We start from the raw sequence: 17,620 nt of genomic DNA, 5'->3' as shown, positions 1-17,620 counted from the left end.
TCATATGAAGGTTCAGAGTAATAATATTTCCTCTACAATCAACTGTATAGCTACTTTCCAGCAAGATATTGATGTACTGAGTGGAATGGCAAAATCATGGGGTCTTAACCTTCACCCATACAAATGTGTTGCTCTAAGATTTGGCAGAGATCTCCCTCCTGCTGGCCTTTACGACCAGTACTTCATTAGTGATATTCCTATCCCATTTAACACTGAACAGAAATTTAGGGGTAATGATTGATACTAAACTGAAATTTCATGACCATATTCGTTCTGTGGCTTCCAAAGCGGGAAATGTGGCTATGCCGTTCTCATGATTTTATTATGGCGCTGTACACTACTCATGTTCATCCTCTACTTAAATTCAGCTCAGTTGTGTGGAACACTGGCTATATTGGTGACATTAAGCTACTAGAGTCAGTCCAGCAAAGGTGGACCAAAAACAGATGGCCTAGAGAACTTGTCCTCTGCAGACAGGCTTTCTGCTCTTGATCTTTTTTTTGTTTGCGGGAGGTTATTGAGAGTTGATTTGATTGAGTGTTGAAAGATCATACATGGTGTTGCCCCCTTTGACTTGAATAGGCTATTCCAGCTTGCTCGAATTGTGGGTACAAAAGGTCATGTCTTCAAGCTTGCTCATATTTGTTGTTCCCTTGAGTGTCGGGGTCGTTTCTTCCCAGTTCGTGAAGTGGGCTCCTGGAATTTTCTTCCCTCTGCAGTTGTTGAGCTGAGAGACCTTGGTGCTTTCAAAGCTGCTCTAAGAGATACTCTTGGCCACAAGCTTTACGACTATTATCCCTGTCTTACTGGATTATGTTCTGTTGTTTGATGAGCTTGGATAGGCTGGCGCATTGGTTGGTGAGACCTTTCGGTTCTTTGCCTGACGGTTTACTCTAGCATGGCTCATAGGGAAAGGTCATCTAGACAAATTTAGAAATTATTGATTAAAATGGAAGAGGTAGATAATGAGGAGTTACTACTAAGAGAAGGAATAAACACCAGGAACACAAGAGGACACAGTAAAAAATTGGGGAAGGGAAGATGCTTGAGAGACATAAAGAAATACAGCTTCCCGCAAAAAAATATAGAGGTTTGGAACAGAATAAGTGAGGATGTAGTATCGGCGAAGAGTGTGCAAAACTTTAAGGAAAAGTTGGACAAATACAGAAACGGAGACGGGACCACACGAGCATAAGCCCAGGCCCTGTAAAATTACAACTAGGTAAATACACCTAGGTAAATACACACACATTTTTTTCTCTCTCTCTCTCTCTCTCTCTCTCTCTCTCTCTCTCTCTCTCTCTCTCTCTCTCTCTCTCTCTCTCTCTCACACACACACACACACACACACACAACTGCACACAACAGTACACACCTGCCAGCATGACTGTCACCTCCCCAGCAGGCAGTCCTCTCCTCAGGGACAGCCGCGTCACCTGCTCTGCCCTTACTTGATCCAGGGTTGTCGCCACCACCTGCTGCGGCCCTACAGAGTCGTCCCCACTGCAGCCCTGTGTCAAGTCTGCTGCTTCATCACTATCCGCTGGCCACCTCCAGACCGAGAGTACTAGCCGTGTGCTCTTGTCCCCCTCCTGTTTCTTGGTGGTGTTAATGGCTGCAGTGGAGGTGGACAGTATGCCTAAATGGTCACCTCCACCACTGAAAAAGAACATTGCTATTAACCCGGTAGCAGCGACAGGCCAAATTTGTGGCTTTACCGTGTAGCAGCGACGGGCCAAATTTGTGCCATGATTTAAACCCCCAAAATAGATGATACGTAAACTGATCACAAATGATTTTATATGTATTATGAAATGGTTTGTGTGTGATGATTTTTTTTCTAATTTTTCTCACTTAGAGGGACTATTAAGAAATATGATCCCTGCTGCTACCAGATTAATAAGGTAGTTAGCTCATCCAAATGGTTAACTTATATATGACTTTTTAGTAATTATAAATATGAATGTGATTATGAAAAATAGTTATTGGAAAAAGGAACGAGAGAGAGAGAGAGAGAGAGAGAAACTCCTATTATGACACTAAAACCACTCACTTGAATTCTATGTGATGCACTGTGTGGCCCCTGAGGATGACTTGTGCTGGGCCCGAGGTCACAAGGGGCCACCGCCGCCACACTAGGACACTCTCCCCGCCCGCAGCCTGTCCAGCCAGCACCAGGTGACGGCCACAGGGACTCATCTGAAACATTTTATTAACGACCTCATTGTGTGTTCATCTATTTTCTCATCTTTTTAGCTAACTTTTATTGATTTACCTTTTTACTTAACACAGTGATTTAGGATGAGAGGAAGAGAGGCTTGTAGCTGCATAAAATAATAATAATAATAGTAGGCATAATAATGCAGTCGCAGATAATGTTGTACTTGGTCTGGACTGCAAAATCTGGAAAGTGTGATTAACTCTTAGCTCATCCAAGAACTATTCCAGTCCAAAGTGCATTCACATCCAAATATAGGGTCACAGCACAGCCACTTAACAACACTAGAACAGTAAACAAATAGGTCCAGTTATGCACAATCATTCAGCCTCTGCTTTTACCATTAGTAGTCATAATGATAGGTTCTGATCCATGTCATTGCATCCATCCTCCTCTCCCTCTTCCCTTGCTGTCCTCTCTTTACCCTTCCTCTTCCTCTTCCCTTGCTGTCCTCTCTTTATCCTCCTCTTCCTCTTCCCTTGCTGTCCTCTGTCTATCCTTCCTCAACCTCTTCCGTGGCTGTGCTCTCTTTATCCTCCTCTTCCTTTTCCCTTACTGTCCTCTCTTTATCCTTCCTCTTCCCTTGCTGTCCTCTCTTTATCCTTCCTCTTCCTCTTCCCTTGCTGTGCTCTCTTTATCCTCCTCTTCCTCTTCCCCTGCTGTCCTCTGTCTATCCTTCCTCAACCTCTTCCCTTGCTGTGCTCTCTTTATCCTCCTCTTCCTTTTCCCTTACTGTCCTCTCTTTATCCTTCCTCTTCCCTTGCTGTCCTCTCTTTATCCTTCCTCTTCCCTTGCTGTCCTCTCTTTATCCTTCCTCTTCCCCTGCTGTCCTCTCTTTATCCTTCCTCTTCCCTTGCTGTCCTCTCTTTATCCTTCCTCTTCCCTTGCTGTCCTCTCTTTATCCTTCCTCTTCCCTTGCTGTCCTCTATCCTTCCTCTTCCCTTGCTGTCCTCTCTTTATCCTTCCTCTTCCCTTGCTGTCCTCTATCCTTCCTCTTCCCTTGCTGTCCTCTCTTTATCCTTCCTCTTCCCTTGCTGTCCTCTCTTTATCCTTCCTCTTCCCTTGCTGTCCTCTCTTTATCCTTCCTCTTCCCTTGCTGTCCTCTCTTTATCCTTCCTCTTCCCTTGCTGTCCTCTCTTTATCCTTCCTCTTCCCTTGCTGTCCTCTCTTTATCCTTCCTCTTCCCTTGCTGTCCTCTATCCTTCCTCTTCCCTTGGTGTCCTCTCTATCCTTCCTCTTCCCTTGCTGTCCTCTCTTTATCCTTCCTCTTCCCTTGCTGTCCTCTCTTTATCTTTCCTCTTCCCTTGCTGTCCTCTCTTTATCCTTCCTCTTCCCTTGGTGTCCTCTCTTTATCCTTCCTCTTCCCTTGGTGTCATCTCTTTATCCTTCCTCTTCCCTTGTTGTCCTCTCTTTATCCTTCCTCTTCCCTTGTTGTCCTCTCTTTATCCTTCCTCTTCCCTTGTTGTCCTCTCTTTATCCTTCCTCTTCCCTTGCTGTCCTCTCTTTATCCTTCCTCTTCCCTTGTTGTCCTCTCTTTATCCTTCCTCTTCCCTTGGTGTCCTCTCTTTATCCTTCCTCTCCCTCTTCCCTTATGAGCATTGACTCCCATGCCTCTTAAACCATCACTAAAGGTAAGCAATATGAAGAGGAGATGGAGAGCTGCCACCCAATGATCCTCACCTCCACAGCATCCAGCTTGGTGAAGGGCGGACTTCGGATGTACTGAGTGGTGGAACTGAGCCCCCCTTCCTTCATGTCCTCTCCAGCCTCATCTATTGTGGGTGGGGGCTGGCCTATCGTAGTTGTGGTCTGGGGGTTCATCATGGGTGTGGTGACAAGACCCTCGCTGGCCACCCACACCACGCACTCCCCAACCACGCGGACGCCATCCACTCGGCTTGGCCCTGCCCACACACCTCTGTACAAACCCTCAGTCAAGGAATTACGTATTTTAAAGAAGTTCATTGTCCCCTCCCACCTACCACAAAGAAGTTACAGGTTTACTCTCATTGTATAGTGATTCTGACTAGCTGTTGTTCCTGGTTAGCTGCTTAAATGCTAGACTAATACATTCCTAAGTTTTAAATGCAATGTGTTATCTGTCAGTTTCTTAAAATAGTAAAAGGATACACAGTGTCCATGTTTCTTCACCCGCGCGTGGCAGTGGCGTCTCAGGTTGCCATGGAAACGAGTGCAGACGTGTCATTTTGAAGTTTCTGTTTTTTTCACGGTACCAGTGCATGCTTATTTTTTATACATATATTATAAAAAGGCTGGAGAGATTCAGTTGTTAATATTTTGTTCATGATACACCAGAGATTTAAGGTGTGAACAAGGTTTTGGCCCGGGAAGTGAGAAACTGTGGGAGTGAGAGAATGAGGTTGCTGCAGATCGAGGCGGATCGCGCCGGATATGATATGAAGACTGTGATAGATTGATTGATTGATTGATAGTGTATTGTTGCAGGGAGACAACAAAGGAAATATATGTGCGTAGTCTCTCTATGTATTGCTGTGTATGTAATAATCTGTGTTTGTTATTTGGGATGCATTTCCGTCCAGGAGCAGCCGATAAAAAAAAAAAAAATAATAGTCCCTTGTAGAAGACTGGGGAAATCTGTGTATGTAATCTATATATATGTACTGCTGTGTATGTAATAATCTTAATGTATATATAAATTTTTGTATGTTGGGATTTACCGGTAGATCCATTTTTTCTGTTAAGGAGCAGCCGATAAAATGACGGACCACCTCTAACACCAAAGCACACATACTTTACAATAAAAAAAGGCTCTCACAGGATATTGGAGCACTGGCAGGGTGTAGTTCTATGACCCTGGTGGTAGTTTGAGCCTTTTTCTGTACCATGAACCTAAAACAACACTCATTAGAACCCGAATAATCTCCTTTTTTGGATAATTTATCAATTATACTCACTATTACAGACACGAACACCAGTCAGCTGATCGAAATAACGTAGAAATAGGAGTTTTAGAGGTACCTAGAGTAAAATTTTAGGTCAATTTACGAAAACTTTGATTATAGCTAGGGTTGTTTTTTAGCATTACTATTCCCAAGAGATTACTGATTGATTAATTGACAGTTTATTTATCTGTTTATCCATTGACGGACCAGACCAAGACCAAGACAAAGGCGGAAAGAAATTAATAGATTATGTATTAGTGACAGACAAGGTGTACAATAGGTTCCATAAAATGAGGATAGATGAAAAAAAGGAAGAATATGACCTTTCAGACCATAACCTGATAGAGGTGGAATTAAGGGTAAAAGAAGAAAAGAGGGAGTTCAAGAAAAATGATTGGATTGAGAGGGAGTACTATAAAACAGATAAATCATCACTAGAAAACTTTAGGAGAAAGCTAGAAGAAAGTGTGACGAGGAATAAGGTGGACAGTATAGGAGAACTGGAGAAAAAAATGAGAGAAACAGCAGATGCAGTGCTAAAAAGTGTATATAGAAGAAGAGAGAAAAAGCTAGGGGACGGAGAGGAACCAGCATGGATAAACGAGGAAATAAGGAAAGAAATAAAAGAAAGGAAGAGGTTAAACAGAAATAGGAGAAATGCAAAATGCAAAGAAGAGGAAGAAAGGTGGCAAAAATTATATGTAGAACAAAGAACAAAGGTACAATTAAAGATAAGGAAGGAAATGTACAAACAAGAGGAGAAGATAACAAAGGAAATTAAGGATAAGAAAGATGGAGGGAAAAAGATGTGGGAGTATATAAGAATACTTAAAGGGGAAAAGGTTAAGGATAAAGACACTTTAAGGATATATGGGGAGGACGGAGTGGAGCTGGAGAGAGGAAAGGTGGGGGAGGAAGTAAAAGGTTTTTGGAGTGGAGTGTACAGAAAACATGGAAATGATATAAAGGAAGTTTGGAACACAGAGAAGAGAGGAGTATGTAAGGAGTATGAACAGGTAAAAAAGGACATAGAGGAAAACCAGGCTGTAAGGTTGGAGGATATTAATGAGCTGAGGGCAGTGGGGTGGCAGCACACCGAAAAATGTGGACTAGAAGTGAGAGAACACATGGAAATGACAAGAAGGGTGAAGGGGGGATTCATCTATCTGGAAGAAGAAAGCATAAGGGAAGATAGAGTAATTAAATGTATCAATAGAATGAAGAATAAAAAAGCAGTTGGAACAGACAAAATAAAGCCAGAAATGTACAAAGAATTTGCAAAAAGTAAAGTATTACGGAAGGTGTTGGTTGAAGACCTTGGGGCAGTATTAGAGACAGGGAGGATACCAGAGGGATGGAGGGACTCTAGGACAGTCATGTTACCAAAGAAGTGTAGACCAAAGGTTAAAGAACTAAGGCCAATAGCTCTGACAAATGTAGGGTACAAGCTAATGATGGCTGTGATTAGAACTAGCTTGGAAGACCACATTAGGATAAATGGTATAGGTAAGGATACACAGGCAGGATTCACAGAGGGAAGCCGGATAGAAAACAACCTATTTATTCTAAGATATTGTGTAGAAGGAGCATATAAGATGAGGAAACCATTGATAGTAATCTCGATAGATTTTGCAAAGGCCTATGATAGTGTAAGAAGAGATAAGTTAATAGAAGTTTTAAAGGATAGCAAGGTAAACCCAGATATAATTAACTTCATAGCAGGAGTTTATGTAGGAGATAGAACTAAGATAGAGATAGATAAAGAAGAGGAGGAGATAGAAATAGAAGTGACCAGTGGGATTAGACAGGGATGTACTGCCTCAACTACACTGTTTAAGATGATAACTTTTAAAATAATTCAGGAGCTAGAGGAGCTAGAATGTGGGTACAAAGATGAGGCATTCAGGATTACCTCACTCTTCTTTGCAGATGATGGCATGCTTTTGGCAAATAGTGTAGGGGAGGCAGTACAGGTGATAGAGAAGATGGAGACTATAGCTAAAGAATATGGACTAGAAGTAAATAAGCAGAAAAGCAATATTATCATTTTTAATATGGAAAACAAACCAGAAAACATAGGGGGCATTAGTGTTGGGGATAGAATTAAATATTTAGGAATAATAGTCAATAACAAGAGGAACTGTTTTCAAATGCAAAAGGAAGAAATGTTCAGGAAAGCGAGAAGGCTAGCAAATATGACATACAATGTAATTGAAAAGAGCTGTTCAAGAATGTTAATAGGAAAGACATATTGGAAAAATGTTGCGCTGCCATCCATCCTGTACGGGGTAAATATAATAAACATCACAAAGACAGACATAAAAAAGTTGCAGAGGATAGAGAATGGGGTGTACAGGAAGATTTTGAGGGCACCAATGTATGCACAAGCAGCACTCAGGGGAGATAGGAAGCTCCAGTGTTAAAAACAGGATAAGGGAGGGACAGTGGAAGTACTTAAGGTATGTTCTTGTGGAAGGAAACGATTTGGTGAGAAGGGTGGGAGAGGAGATGATAGAGAAGAGACAAAGTAGGTGGGTGAAAGATTTGTTGAATGAACTGAGAGCAACAGAGGGACTGAGTGTGAGTGTGAGGAATGAGACAAAGGAGAGTATAAAGCAGAGAATGAGAGAGGTGGATACAAGAGAGTGGAAGAGGCAAATGAATGAGAAAGCAAGCCTTAAGATATATAGAAAATGGAGACAAGAGTTGGGAGGACAAGAGGAGGTATACAACAACAACCAAGCCTCAGAAGTGCTATTCAGATGCAGGACAAACAACATGCAACTAAAAGACAGAAACAGACACCGGCAAGAGGAAACCAAGTGTGACATGTGTGAAGCTGAAAACGAAGACCTGCGACACTTTCTGCTCTGGTGCCCGGCCTATGCTGAGGAAAGAATAAAGTGCGTGAGGCTGCAACAGCCTTACGAGGAAGAAGAGGACGACACCATTGGAAAATTTTTATTTGAAAATGAACACACCGAACAAACGAAAACAACAGTACACAAGTTTTGGACAATAAGAGAAAAAAGAATGAAAGAAAAAGGAAAATAATAGACCCAGACAGTAGACACATCAGGGAGTGCCGTTACAAAGGCAAAACTCCCGACCGACTACTACTACTACTACTACTACTACTATTAACAAATCATCTGTGCCATCAAGATAAAGCAGCGAGGGGAGGGACCAAGGAGGGACCGCCGCGCCCTTCAGAAATGTCACAGGCGAGTCCTATATCTTAATTAACCACTCATAGCTCACCGTGGCCTGGAATTTAAAGGCGGTAAAGGGAGATAAGCCTCGGGGGGAAGACAATACATGCAGAGTGGCCGTTATCTTCTTTATCAGCGACGCAGTACGAAGAACATATGACAACCCCCAAGACAGTAAGGAGGGAGGACTATAGAAGGGGGTGATTATTACGTAGGGAGGAGAGGGGGGCGATATTATAAGCTTCTGTGGGGGGGTATTGGGAGGGTGAACAGTATTAAAAGCTTTTATGGGGGGATTTCGGCTTGGAGGTGATAATATAGTGGGGGTGATATTACGTAGGGGGAGGGAGGTGGTTTTGTAGGGGGAAGGGTGTGGTAGTATTATAAGCTTCTATGGGGGGGGTGTATCATAAGCTGTGAGGGGGGTATTTTGGGGGAGGGGGCAGTATTATAGGCTCCTATGGGGGGTGTATCTAATCTGTGATGGAGGGGAGGGGTGTACTGGGGGAGAGTGTGGTACTATGTGCTGTTATCAAAGAGTCAGTCTCACGTGACAGGGGCTGCATCACCACAGCCTTGCCCAGTCTGAGATATGTTTGTTGCCACTGATAAGGTGGGTGGTGGTGGTGGTGTTCAAGGCCTACTCCATATATTTAAAAAAAATGTAAGTATGGGGTGATGAGATAGCTTATTAACACACATGCATCTCCTATTTATATACATTTTATTTTCCCTAAGTATTTTGATAAATATCTATTAAGTTTAGCAGTCTCATCTCAAGAACTAGTGATTGTCCCGAGGAAATACCATTGCACCTTAATAACAAACACATCAGAGCTCACTGGAAATACAACAATTTTGTCCTTTCATCCTTTTTCAGGGAAAGAAAATCAGCTCACTGGAGTTCCCCACATGTTAACTTTGACACTTATTTAACTTATCATTTCTAACATGTTAGTGTGCCGGAAAGATAAAGTATATTAGAGGGATCAGGGCTACCTTGCTCTAGGTTGTTTCAGTCATACTTCAGTACTAGAGAGGACAGGTTGTTACAGGTAGTATCCCATTTGTTATTTGAGAAGTGTCAGAACCCAACTTTACCTCTACTTATCTGATAGTCCTAATTTTACTAGTGCATTAGGAACCAAACTGACATCTTTGTAATTGGAAAGGGGAGCTGGCCATTAGGGGAATGTAAGATGAGTTTTAATTCTTGCTAATGTCACACAGCTTTTTGAGGCTATATATATTGAAGAATGGAATGAAAGTCAGAGGTCTAGAGTGCAGGCATTGGAAATGAGTTATTTGAGGAGTGCATGTCTTACTTAGACATCTTACCTAGACGGGTTCCACGAGAAGGGAACCCCACAAGTGCCAACACCCCAGCAGAATGCATATTTGCGTAATTACTCTTAGCACTAAAACTATTAAGCCGCTGCTGGAAGGTGTGTTGATTGCACTAAGTAAAGACCAGCTATATAATATAATGACTTATATGTATATAGGTGAAATAAGTATTTATATTTATATTTCTGTAAGTTAAATAAAGTAATTTAGAGTTGATATGTTCTGTGACAAGAGTGTTTAGGAACTATAGTTAAAAATAAGATCATATGAAATTTTATATGAGAATACATTGGTATATGTATGTAGGGGTTAATATTCGTATAATCTTTGACCAAGGTACTCTGCTAGCTTTCTCTTAAATACAGTTAAGGATGTTGACAGGATAACTGTGTCTGGCAGGCTATTCCACAAAACAGTCACTCGGACTGAGAAGTATCGCCTACGTATTTCTGTGTTGCTGTGGGGTAGAAATATTCTGTGAGAATTTTCACGGGTCCTAGAGGATGTCTGGAGGGAAAATTACTTAGAGGGTTGCACAGGAGAGAGGCCATTGAAAATCTTTCAGACCTTGACTATGTCAGCTCTAAGCAGTCTGCCATGCACAGAGAAGAGACCCAAGGCATCCAGTCGGGAGGCATAGTCAAGGTGCGAAAGTCCAACAATCTCCTTAGTCCATCGTCGTTGGACACTCTCAAGCATGTCAGTATCACCTACATACCCTGTGTGCCACACAACTGAGCAAAACTCCAGGACAGGATGGATATGAGAGGTTAGAAGAGATTTCATAAACTCAGGCTCATGGTTAACTGTGCTCTTAAGTAAATTCGACGAAATTCCTGCAGCTTTATTTGCAACAGAGCGTACGTGGAGATGAAACTTCAACAAAGTATCCACTTGAACCCCTAAATCTGATACAGACTGCACAAACTGTAAAGGATTTCCTCTAATATAGTAGTCATAGTATGGCCCAAGATTTGGAGCAGATCCTTGGCAGAACCTAAGAACACGGGTCTTGTCAGAGTTGAGCCTGAGCCCCCACGATTCCGCACGTGACACCAGTAGGTTTACAACTCTCTGCACAGAAGCACCATCTAACAGTGTAAGAGAAGGCGTAGTCTTATTTATCTTTTGGTATATTTTCAGATCATCAGCAAAAATTTTGTATTTACAGGTCAGACCGTGAGCCACAAAGTTATATAAATGAGAAAAAGGGTTGGTCCAAGGACAGACCCCTGGGGAACTCCACTAGTTACATGCGCAGAATCACTCTCAGAACCCCCAACCACAACCCTCATCACTCTAAATGTTCAGAAATCCGTGTATCCAAGAGAGTAAGGGATCCCCTATACCGATGTGGGAGAGCTTACTGATCACAATGTTATGATTAACAAGGTCAAACCCTTTACTAAAGTCAAATAGTATAAGGTCGACCATATGCCCTCAAGCCAGCAGGTGGCGTCATCGTATGTTAGAAGGAGCTGATCATCAACTGAGTGAGCCTTACGGAAGCCAAACTGATTAGAATCTAATAAGTTATTATTCAAGAGGAAAGATGTCAGATTGTTCACAATAATACGCTCGAGACACTTGCAGGATACTGAAGTGAGACTTATTGGTCTGTAATTAAGAGGGGAAGAACGCACACCTTTCTTGAAGATGGGGACTACTTGGGAAGACTTCCAGACTATGGGAGTTCACCAGTTTGGACTGACTTATGGAAGAGCCAGAAAAGGGGGTATGAAAGGGATGAGGAGCAGTGTTTGAGCAAACAAGGGTGGATACCATCAGGCCCCATACTGCTGGAAGGATTTAGATCATGCAAAGTATTGGCGACATCAGACAGATTTATAACCAAGTTATTCAAGTTACCTTCAAAGTGCTGGTGCTCTACTAGATTGTCAGGGGTACTGGTAGAATATACAGAAGAGAATGCCTTTGTAAATAAATCTGCCATTTCTGGGCTAGAAGAACAAATTTCACCAGAGGGATGTTTAAGGGGTCCTATAGCGGGTCGACCCACTTTCTTGTTACGTATGTAAGCATGAAACAACTTGGGCTTAGCCTTTAAATTAGAGATCAGGTGGGATTCATAGGCTTTCTGTGACTGATAGGAGTAGCTTCTATACTCATAGTTAACATCTAGAAAGGAGGACAAGGCTATCTGGGCAACATCTAAGTTCCTACCCCATGACTGTTGCATTGCTTTATAATGAACCCATGCATTGTGATGCCTCCTGACCAGTTCAGCCGGTGGTTTAGATTTCCAAGGGACTATAGGGCGGTCACGGGCCACTCTGCTAGGAACATACAGTGAAATCATTGCTTGCAGTATTTCTAAAAGTCTATTGAAACCAGCTTCCACAGACATGTTTGAGAACTCATAGTCAAAGTCGAATTCCAAGAGTGTATTGTTCAGGGCTCGATAATTACCCACGTGCCATAGTATAATTATCTTAGGAGTCTAAGCTGGAGTGAGACCATGAAAGGTATAGATAAAGGATATAGTGAGGTGATCACAGTTGAGCAAGGGAGGATGGAGCTGCACTTGAGCGACCCTGTCATGTTCCGTGGTAAATACTAAGTCAAGAAGAATGTTGTCCGCTCTTGTGTTAGTAGGCTCTGTCACCCACTGATGAAGACCAAGAGACATAAAGCAGTCAAGGAAGGAGGTGTCATGGGCAGTAGAGGCAGTGGGCACGTCACCACACCAGCTAATACCTGGTAGATTGAAATCTCCCACAAGGATTAATTCCTTACCAGGAGCGCAAAGTCCTCCAGGAATGATTTAAGTTCAACATCATGTAGTTGGGAGTTTGAGGGAGGGCGATAAGCTACTAGAATATATACACCAAAGGAAGGCAGGTGAACTCCTACTAAGTTTCTGACTGGTAGGTCCAGTGCTAAATATGCAATAGTGTTGCATATATAAAGGCAGGTACCATGTTTGGCAGTGGTTTCCGATGTATCTTTACGCACTATGTTATCGTTGGGAATGGCAACGAAAGAATCAGGAACAGAAGGAAGAAGCCACGTTTCAGTAACAGCTAAGATATCAATCTTATTTTGAGACAAAATATGAAACTAAAGTTAACTTATTACTAATACTATTCCCATTGATCTGAGATAAATTTACTGTTGTAAAGGGACAGAACGGGACACAGCACAGTCAGACGGTTGGCCATGCTGGGCACCGCCACTAGCGTCACGAGAGCAGAGCCAGCCCCAGCCCCCAGCTGGCTGCTGGCAGCACCTACAGTGCCCACAGAATGCTGGTGCCTAGCATATAGCTCCTGTCTCTGCATATATGCTTGTTGAAATAGATATTCTGACACTGTTCGTTGGTCCTCAGCATACTGGCTTTCTGAAGTAATTCCTGTCTTTTGTCCATATTTACACATTTGACTCTATAAATACCTCACTTACGATTGATGCAGTATATATCAGACAAAGGGACAGTGGTGGTGTGAGTAGAATGGATGGAATGAGTAATGAAAGTGTGTATAAGCGTTTTGGAATGGGACACGTGGGTGAAGGGAAGAAGTGTGGAGTGGTGGAAGAAGTGAAGCAACAGACTTTAAGGTGGTTAGGTCACATGGAGCGAATGGAGGAAAGTAGGATGACCAGGAGGGTGTATGTGAGTGAGGTAGAGGGAGGGAATGTTAGAGGACGACCTCCAGTGAAATGGAGAGATAGGGTAAAGGAGTACATTAGGGAGAGGGGGGAAAGATCAGTGAGAAACTTTGAGCAGGCAAGGAGGGAGTGTCTGAATAGAGAGAGATGGAAACTCTTCTGCCATGGCCATCCCCTGGTGAGAGCTCCTAGGAGCAGGCATCGATGAGATGATGAAGAATGTGATATAGTACGTGTATAAGAATTCATAGGTTGACAGAGGATCTTAGATACAAAGCTGAGATAATTTATATTTAAGAATGTGCCATGGTCATAGTATATATGCATCAACTTAAAGTCGTAATCAACATAGTAAAAAAATTAAGTGAAAATGTTTTACCAAGGAAAAATCAATTGATGTTACCCATATCAAAGAAGCTTCAGTTGTGAGCCTGTTTGGCAAAAAGAATGTGAATGCAAAACTATCTTCTGCATCTGACACATAGTTGGCCACCAATGGCCACCCAGTGGGGAGGCAGTGGCAGAGTGGTCAGTTCCACTTAAGGACACTGACAATTTTTAACCATTGCCGAGTGACGAAAGATTACCCACATGCTTCCTAGATCTTCAATCAATCCTAACTTCAGCAACTTCATTCAAGTAGAGCACTGGTGGGATAACATGGGCCAAGCAAGAGTCATACATCACAGCAGTCACTATAAATAAAATCTGCCTGTGCCACTAATGGGCTAGGGCCATCCAAGGGGCCCCTCAAGAGAACCTACCAGCACTATAGGCAGCACCTATTAAAAAAAGTAAATAAATAAAACATAATTGCATTTTTGCAAAGGGAATTATTTTAGTGAACTGAGCAGCTTATTTTGGATCAAAAGGAATCCACCAGTAAAATGAATCAGTTGAGTGGATGAGTGTTAGAGAAAGTTGACAGATTAGGAATTGAGTGCACAGAGAGAATGGAAAATTTGGAGACTTCTGTGGCCACCTCCATGGAAGAAATTAGGGTACATTGTGTCACAGATATAGACAAATATGATACTTACTTTTAGATGAGTTGTTATATGCCTATATGGTTCTGATGTCCATTGTGAGATGATGATTTACACATGAACCCTTCTCTCTATTTTCCAGAAGGATATCAAGTCTGCTGCAGAAGATCCATTAAGTTGGTGATGAAGATGGAAGAAATTACTTCTGAAAGAAGTATGCCGACTCCAGCATGGCAAGGAGCCCCCGAGGAGGAAACTCTTGAGAGAAGCATGAGGGAGGGCAGCTTTATGGGCCAGTTTCGAGCCCTTATTTACCGCAACTTGACCATAAAGAAGCGAGATAAGAGGAAGACACTAACTGTAGGGATCCCTCAGTGTATTTTTACTGATGCATGTTGTTATTTACTCTTTAAATACAAGTTTTAATAGTCTTGGAGTGAATTTCCATTACTTTACTAAATGAAAGTGACTTAATTTTGACAGTGAAATATAATTTAGCAATTTTCATTAGTTTGAATGATGCCTGTTAAACAATAGTGTGTTTATAAACTTTCAACAGTTCATAAGAAAATGACAATAATAATATGTTGTTGAATTATAGACATCTCAAGTGCAGCCCTGATTATTCAGCGAAATTTTCACTTAATGAGTTGGGTGTGCATGATAACAGTAAGATAAAACAGAAGTATTGGCATAGTAAAATACCCTGAAAAATATCAATAATTTCAAAGTGGTTAACATAGGGAATTTTAATCTTCTAGGAGCTCCTCATGCCACTCTACTGGATATTGATCCTTGCCATCATCCGCATCTCTATTGGTGACACGGTTCTTGATCCAGTGAACACCCCCCATGGGCAAGCATCTCTCATGAACAGCACTCTATACCTGAGTGATGAAACTATCCATGTGGCTCCAAACACCAAGGAGGTGAGTTTTAACATCATTGGAATCATTGTCATCTTTTCATATTACTGTTTTTTTTTTCTTTCTTTGTATTTATCTTTTTCTTTGTCTTACTTTGGAGGTAGTAAAAAGATTAAAACTGGAGGCAAACACTATAGCTGTGCATGGATGCTCATCTTCACTCTTGAGTCTGTGGGAAAAAAAATCATTGAAAATCTGTGTTTGCATCTGTGAGGGTCGCTTGTATTTGAACGATTAAATATGAGAATTAGCCTTCACCAGGTCATGTTGTGCATGAACTGATAATGGATGGGCAAGCAGAGTTACAGAGTGGCAACCCATGATTTGTAGAGGTCAAGGCAGACAGAGTACTAGGCAGTGAGATGAAATTAGAACATTTGCTCTAACATCAGACAGAGTGAGATAGAGAATGTTGGGAAAGATTTTTGTCTTGTAGTGCACTTGTAATGACTGAAGATTATGTTACCATCCCTATTATCATTATTATTATTGCTTTCCTCCTCCTTCATCAATTTGTCTGTTCACCTCACCTTTCTTTTTTATCTTTGTGTCACAATTTTGTTTCATTATTCCCACTGAATTTTATTATACTTGCCTATTTTTATGGTACCCCTGTCATTCATCAAATTATCCTTGCATTGTCACATATGTAACACTAAAGTATTGTAAGTAATGCAGCAAATCTGAAGATGTTAGAATGAACTTAAATTTTCAGGTAATAAGTGTTATGGAGGGTGTGCTGAGCATTTCAAGGGGGCTAGGCAGCCTTCTCTATGTTCACTACTATGATACCGAAGAAGAATTGGTAAAAATGTTTTCGTAAGTACAGTGAGCCTGAGTGGAAAAAAAAAGGGAAGCCATTAATCTGTTTGCCATTCTTTTCTTACAAGGGTCGAAATTTATGTCTGAATGCGTTAAATGATTATTTGTGTGAGGAAGTAAGGTTGATACAGTGCATTTTAAGACCTGCTTGTCAATGTTGCTTAAAGAGAAATTCATATACTAATGAATGCTGAATAAATGTTGTTAATAGACATATGAATACTTCAAATGGAAGTGGGCATCTGTTAAAGTAACCAAATACATAGGTAGACATGATTAAGGACACAAAAATAACTGGAAACTTTATTATACTTGATATTTTAGTGGATGTTGATTCTTGAAGTAGAAGTTTTATGCACTTTTATATGGGGTTGGCTAGTAATTTGAGTTTAAAGGGCTTTTGAATTTGAATTTTTTTTTATTAATTACAGCTTTTTGAAATTTTCAGTGATAACAAAACATCCACCAAATTTGCCGTCATATTCCCAGATGATCCTTTGGCAAACAAGAGCTACTCTTTGAGATTCAATCCTGTTCTCGCATACATCCCATCATCTCAGCTGTAAGTCTGGAGTGATGCTATAGTTTGGGGTCAATCATAAATCTTCTTGTACCATTTTTACTCTGGTATTATTTTTAGCTGCATATGTCCACAAACTTATGAAGAGAGCACTAAGAACAACACATCAAAAAAGGTTTTGTCATTATAGTCATGCTGGAATGAAAGAATGCACAATGTTCATGTTTCTGAAGATTGTTGTTAATATTTTTATATGTGCTGTCTGTTTAAGTATCTACATTAGGTCAAATAATATAAAAATTGCTGTAACTGATACATTAAGATATTACACTTGTGCAGCAATTAAGGCTTAAGAAAATGTATATGGTGTTAAAAGAGGTTACTGATGTCTGTTGCAGGTGGAGCGGAGGACAGGAGTGCCGAGACCAGTACCATGGATTTGGCCTCCAAGTATATCAGTGTGCTCCCAATTCTTACTACTACTCTGGATTCTCAGCTCTACAGACAATTATTGACATGGTCCTTATCAATGTGAGTTCTCTGATGCAGCTTTGCTTTTAAATTCATCCTGAATTGATTCGTTAGCATTTAGCAATCATTTTTCTTTTATTAATGCATTATTCAAACCCTCTTAAAGTTTTACCATATAAAGGTAACTTGGAGATTCTCTAGGTATCACCTGAGCTTGGATAATCTCTAAAAATACAGATTAGCAAATATTTTTCCTCATAATAGTCCTGTCTAGTTAATCTCACACTGTCCATAATCTATTCAAAGCAATTTGTGACCACCAGCAAACATCTACCACTGCAGTGGATATTAAGGTTCCTGAGATCACAGTGGAGAACTTTCCAAGAGGGCGGTATGAGTCAAATGGAGCCATGACGCTGCGCAACATTGTGCCATTGTATATGGTGTTTGCTTGGGCACAGTTTATTGTGTACATGATGATGCTGGTGGTTGAGGAGAAGGAAAAGAAACTGAAAGAAAGCATGAAAATGATGGGCCTTCGGGACTCTGTTTATTGGTGAGTCT

General features: G+C 41.2%; 2 protein-coding genes across 9 annotated transcripts in view; one reads left to right on the top strand and one right to left on the bottom strand.

Annotated features, from left to right (window-relative positions):
- The window catches only part of LOC126999979 (uncharacterized), a 30,094-nt gene extending 24,713 nt beyond the window's left edge, over window positions 1-5,381 (bottom strand). For both annotated transcript variants that reach the window (XM_050863311.1, XM_050863312.1), the window contains exons 1-4: window positions 4,349-5,381; window positions 3,899-4,136; window positions 2,054-2,199; window positions 1,376-1,659 (exon numbers count right to left, since the gene is read on the bottom strand). In XM_050863311.1, coding sequence (XP_050719268.1) covers window positions 1,376-1,659; window positions 2,054-2,199; window positions 3,899-4,136; window positions 4,349-4,359 — 679 coding nt within the window. In that variant the 5' untranslated portion in view covers window positions 4,360-5,381. The remainder of the gene's footprint in view (window positions 1-1,375; window positions 1,660-2,053; window positions 2,200-3,898; window positions 4,137-4,348) is intronic.
- A 2,180-nt stretch (window positions 5,382-7,561) lies between these two features.
- Window positions 7,562-17,620, top strand: part of LOC126999980 (cholesterol transporter ABCA5-like) — a 50,756-nt gene continuing 40,697 nt past the window's right edge. Inside the window, exons 1-7 of one of the 7 annotated variants that reach the window (XM_050863319.1) lie at window positions 7,562-8,366; window positions 14,460-14,677; window positions 15,079-15,246; window positions 15,959-16,062; window positions 16,514-16,627; window positions 16,984-17,116; window positions 17,380-17,612. In XM_050863319.1, the coding sequence (XP_050719276.1) occupies window positions 14,501-14,677; window positions 15,079-15,246; window positions 15,959-16,062; window positions 16,514-16,627; window positions 16,984-17,116; window positions 17,380-17,612 (929 nt within the window). In that variant the 5' untranslated portion in view covers window positions 7,562-8,366; window positions 14,460-14,500. The other 6 variants (XM_050863313.1, XM_050863316.1, XM_050863315.1 and 3 more) reach the window with 6 other exon arrangements.

The sequence above is a fragment of the Eriocheir sinensis genome, chromosome 17 (genome assembly GCF_024679095.1).
Source record: "Eriocheir sinensis breed Jianghai 21 chromosome 17, ASM2467909v1, whole genome shotgun sequence".
NCBI classification, from domain to species: Eukaryota; Metazoa; Arthropoda; class Malacostraca; order Decapoda; family Varunidae; genus Eriocheir; species Eriocheir sinensis.
Note: the sequence above shows the minus strand (reverse complement) of the source record. Positions and strands in the feature narration are given on the sequence as shown.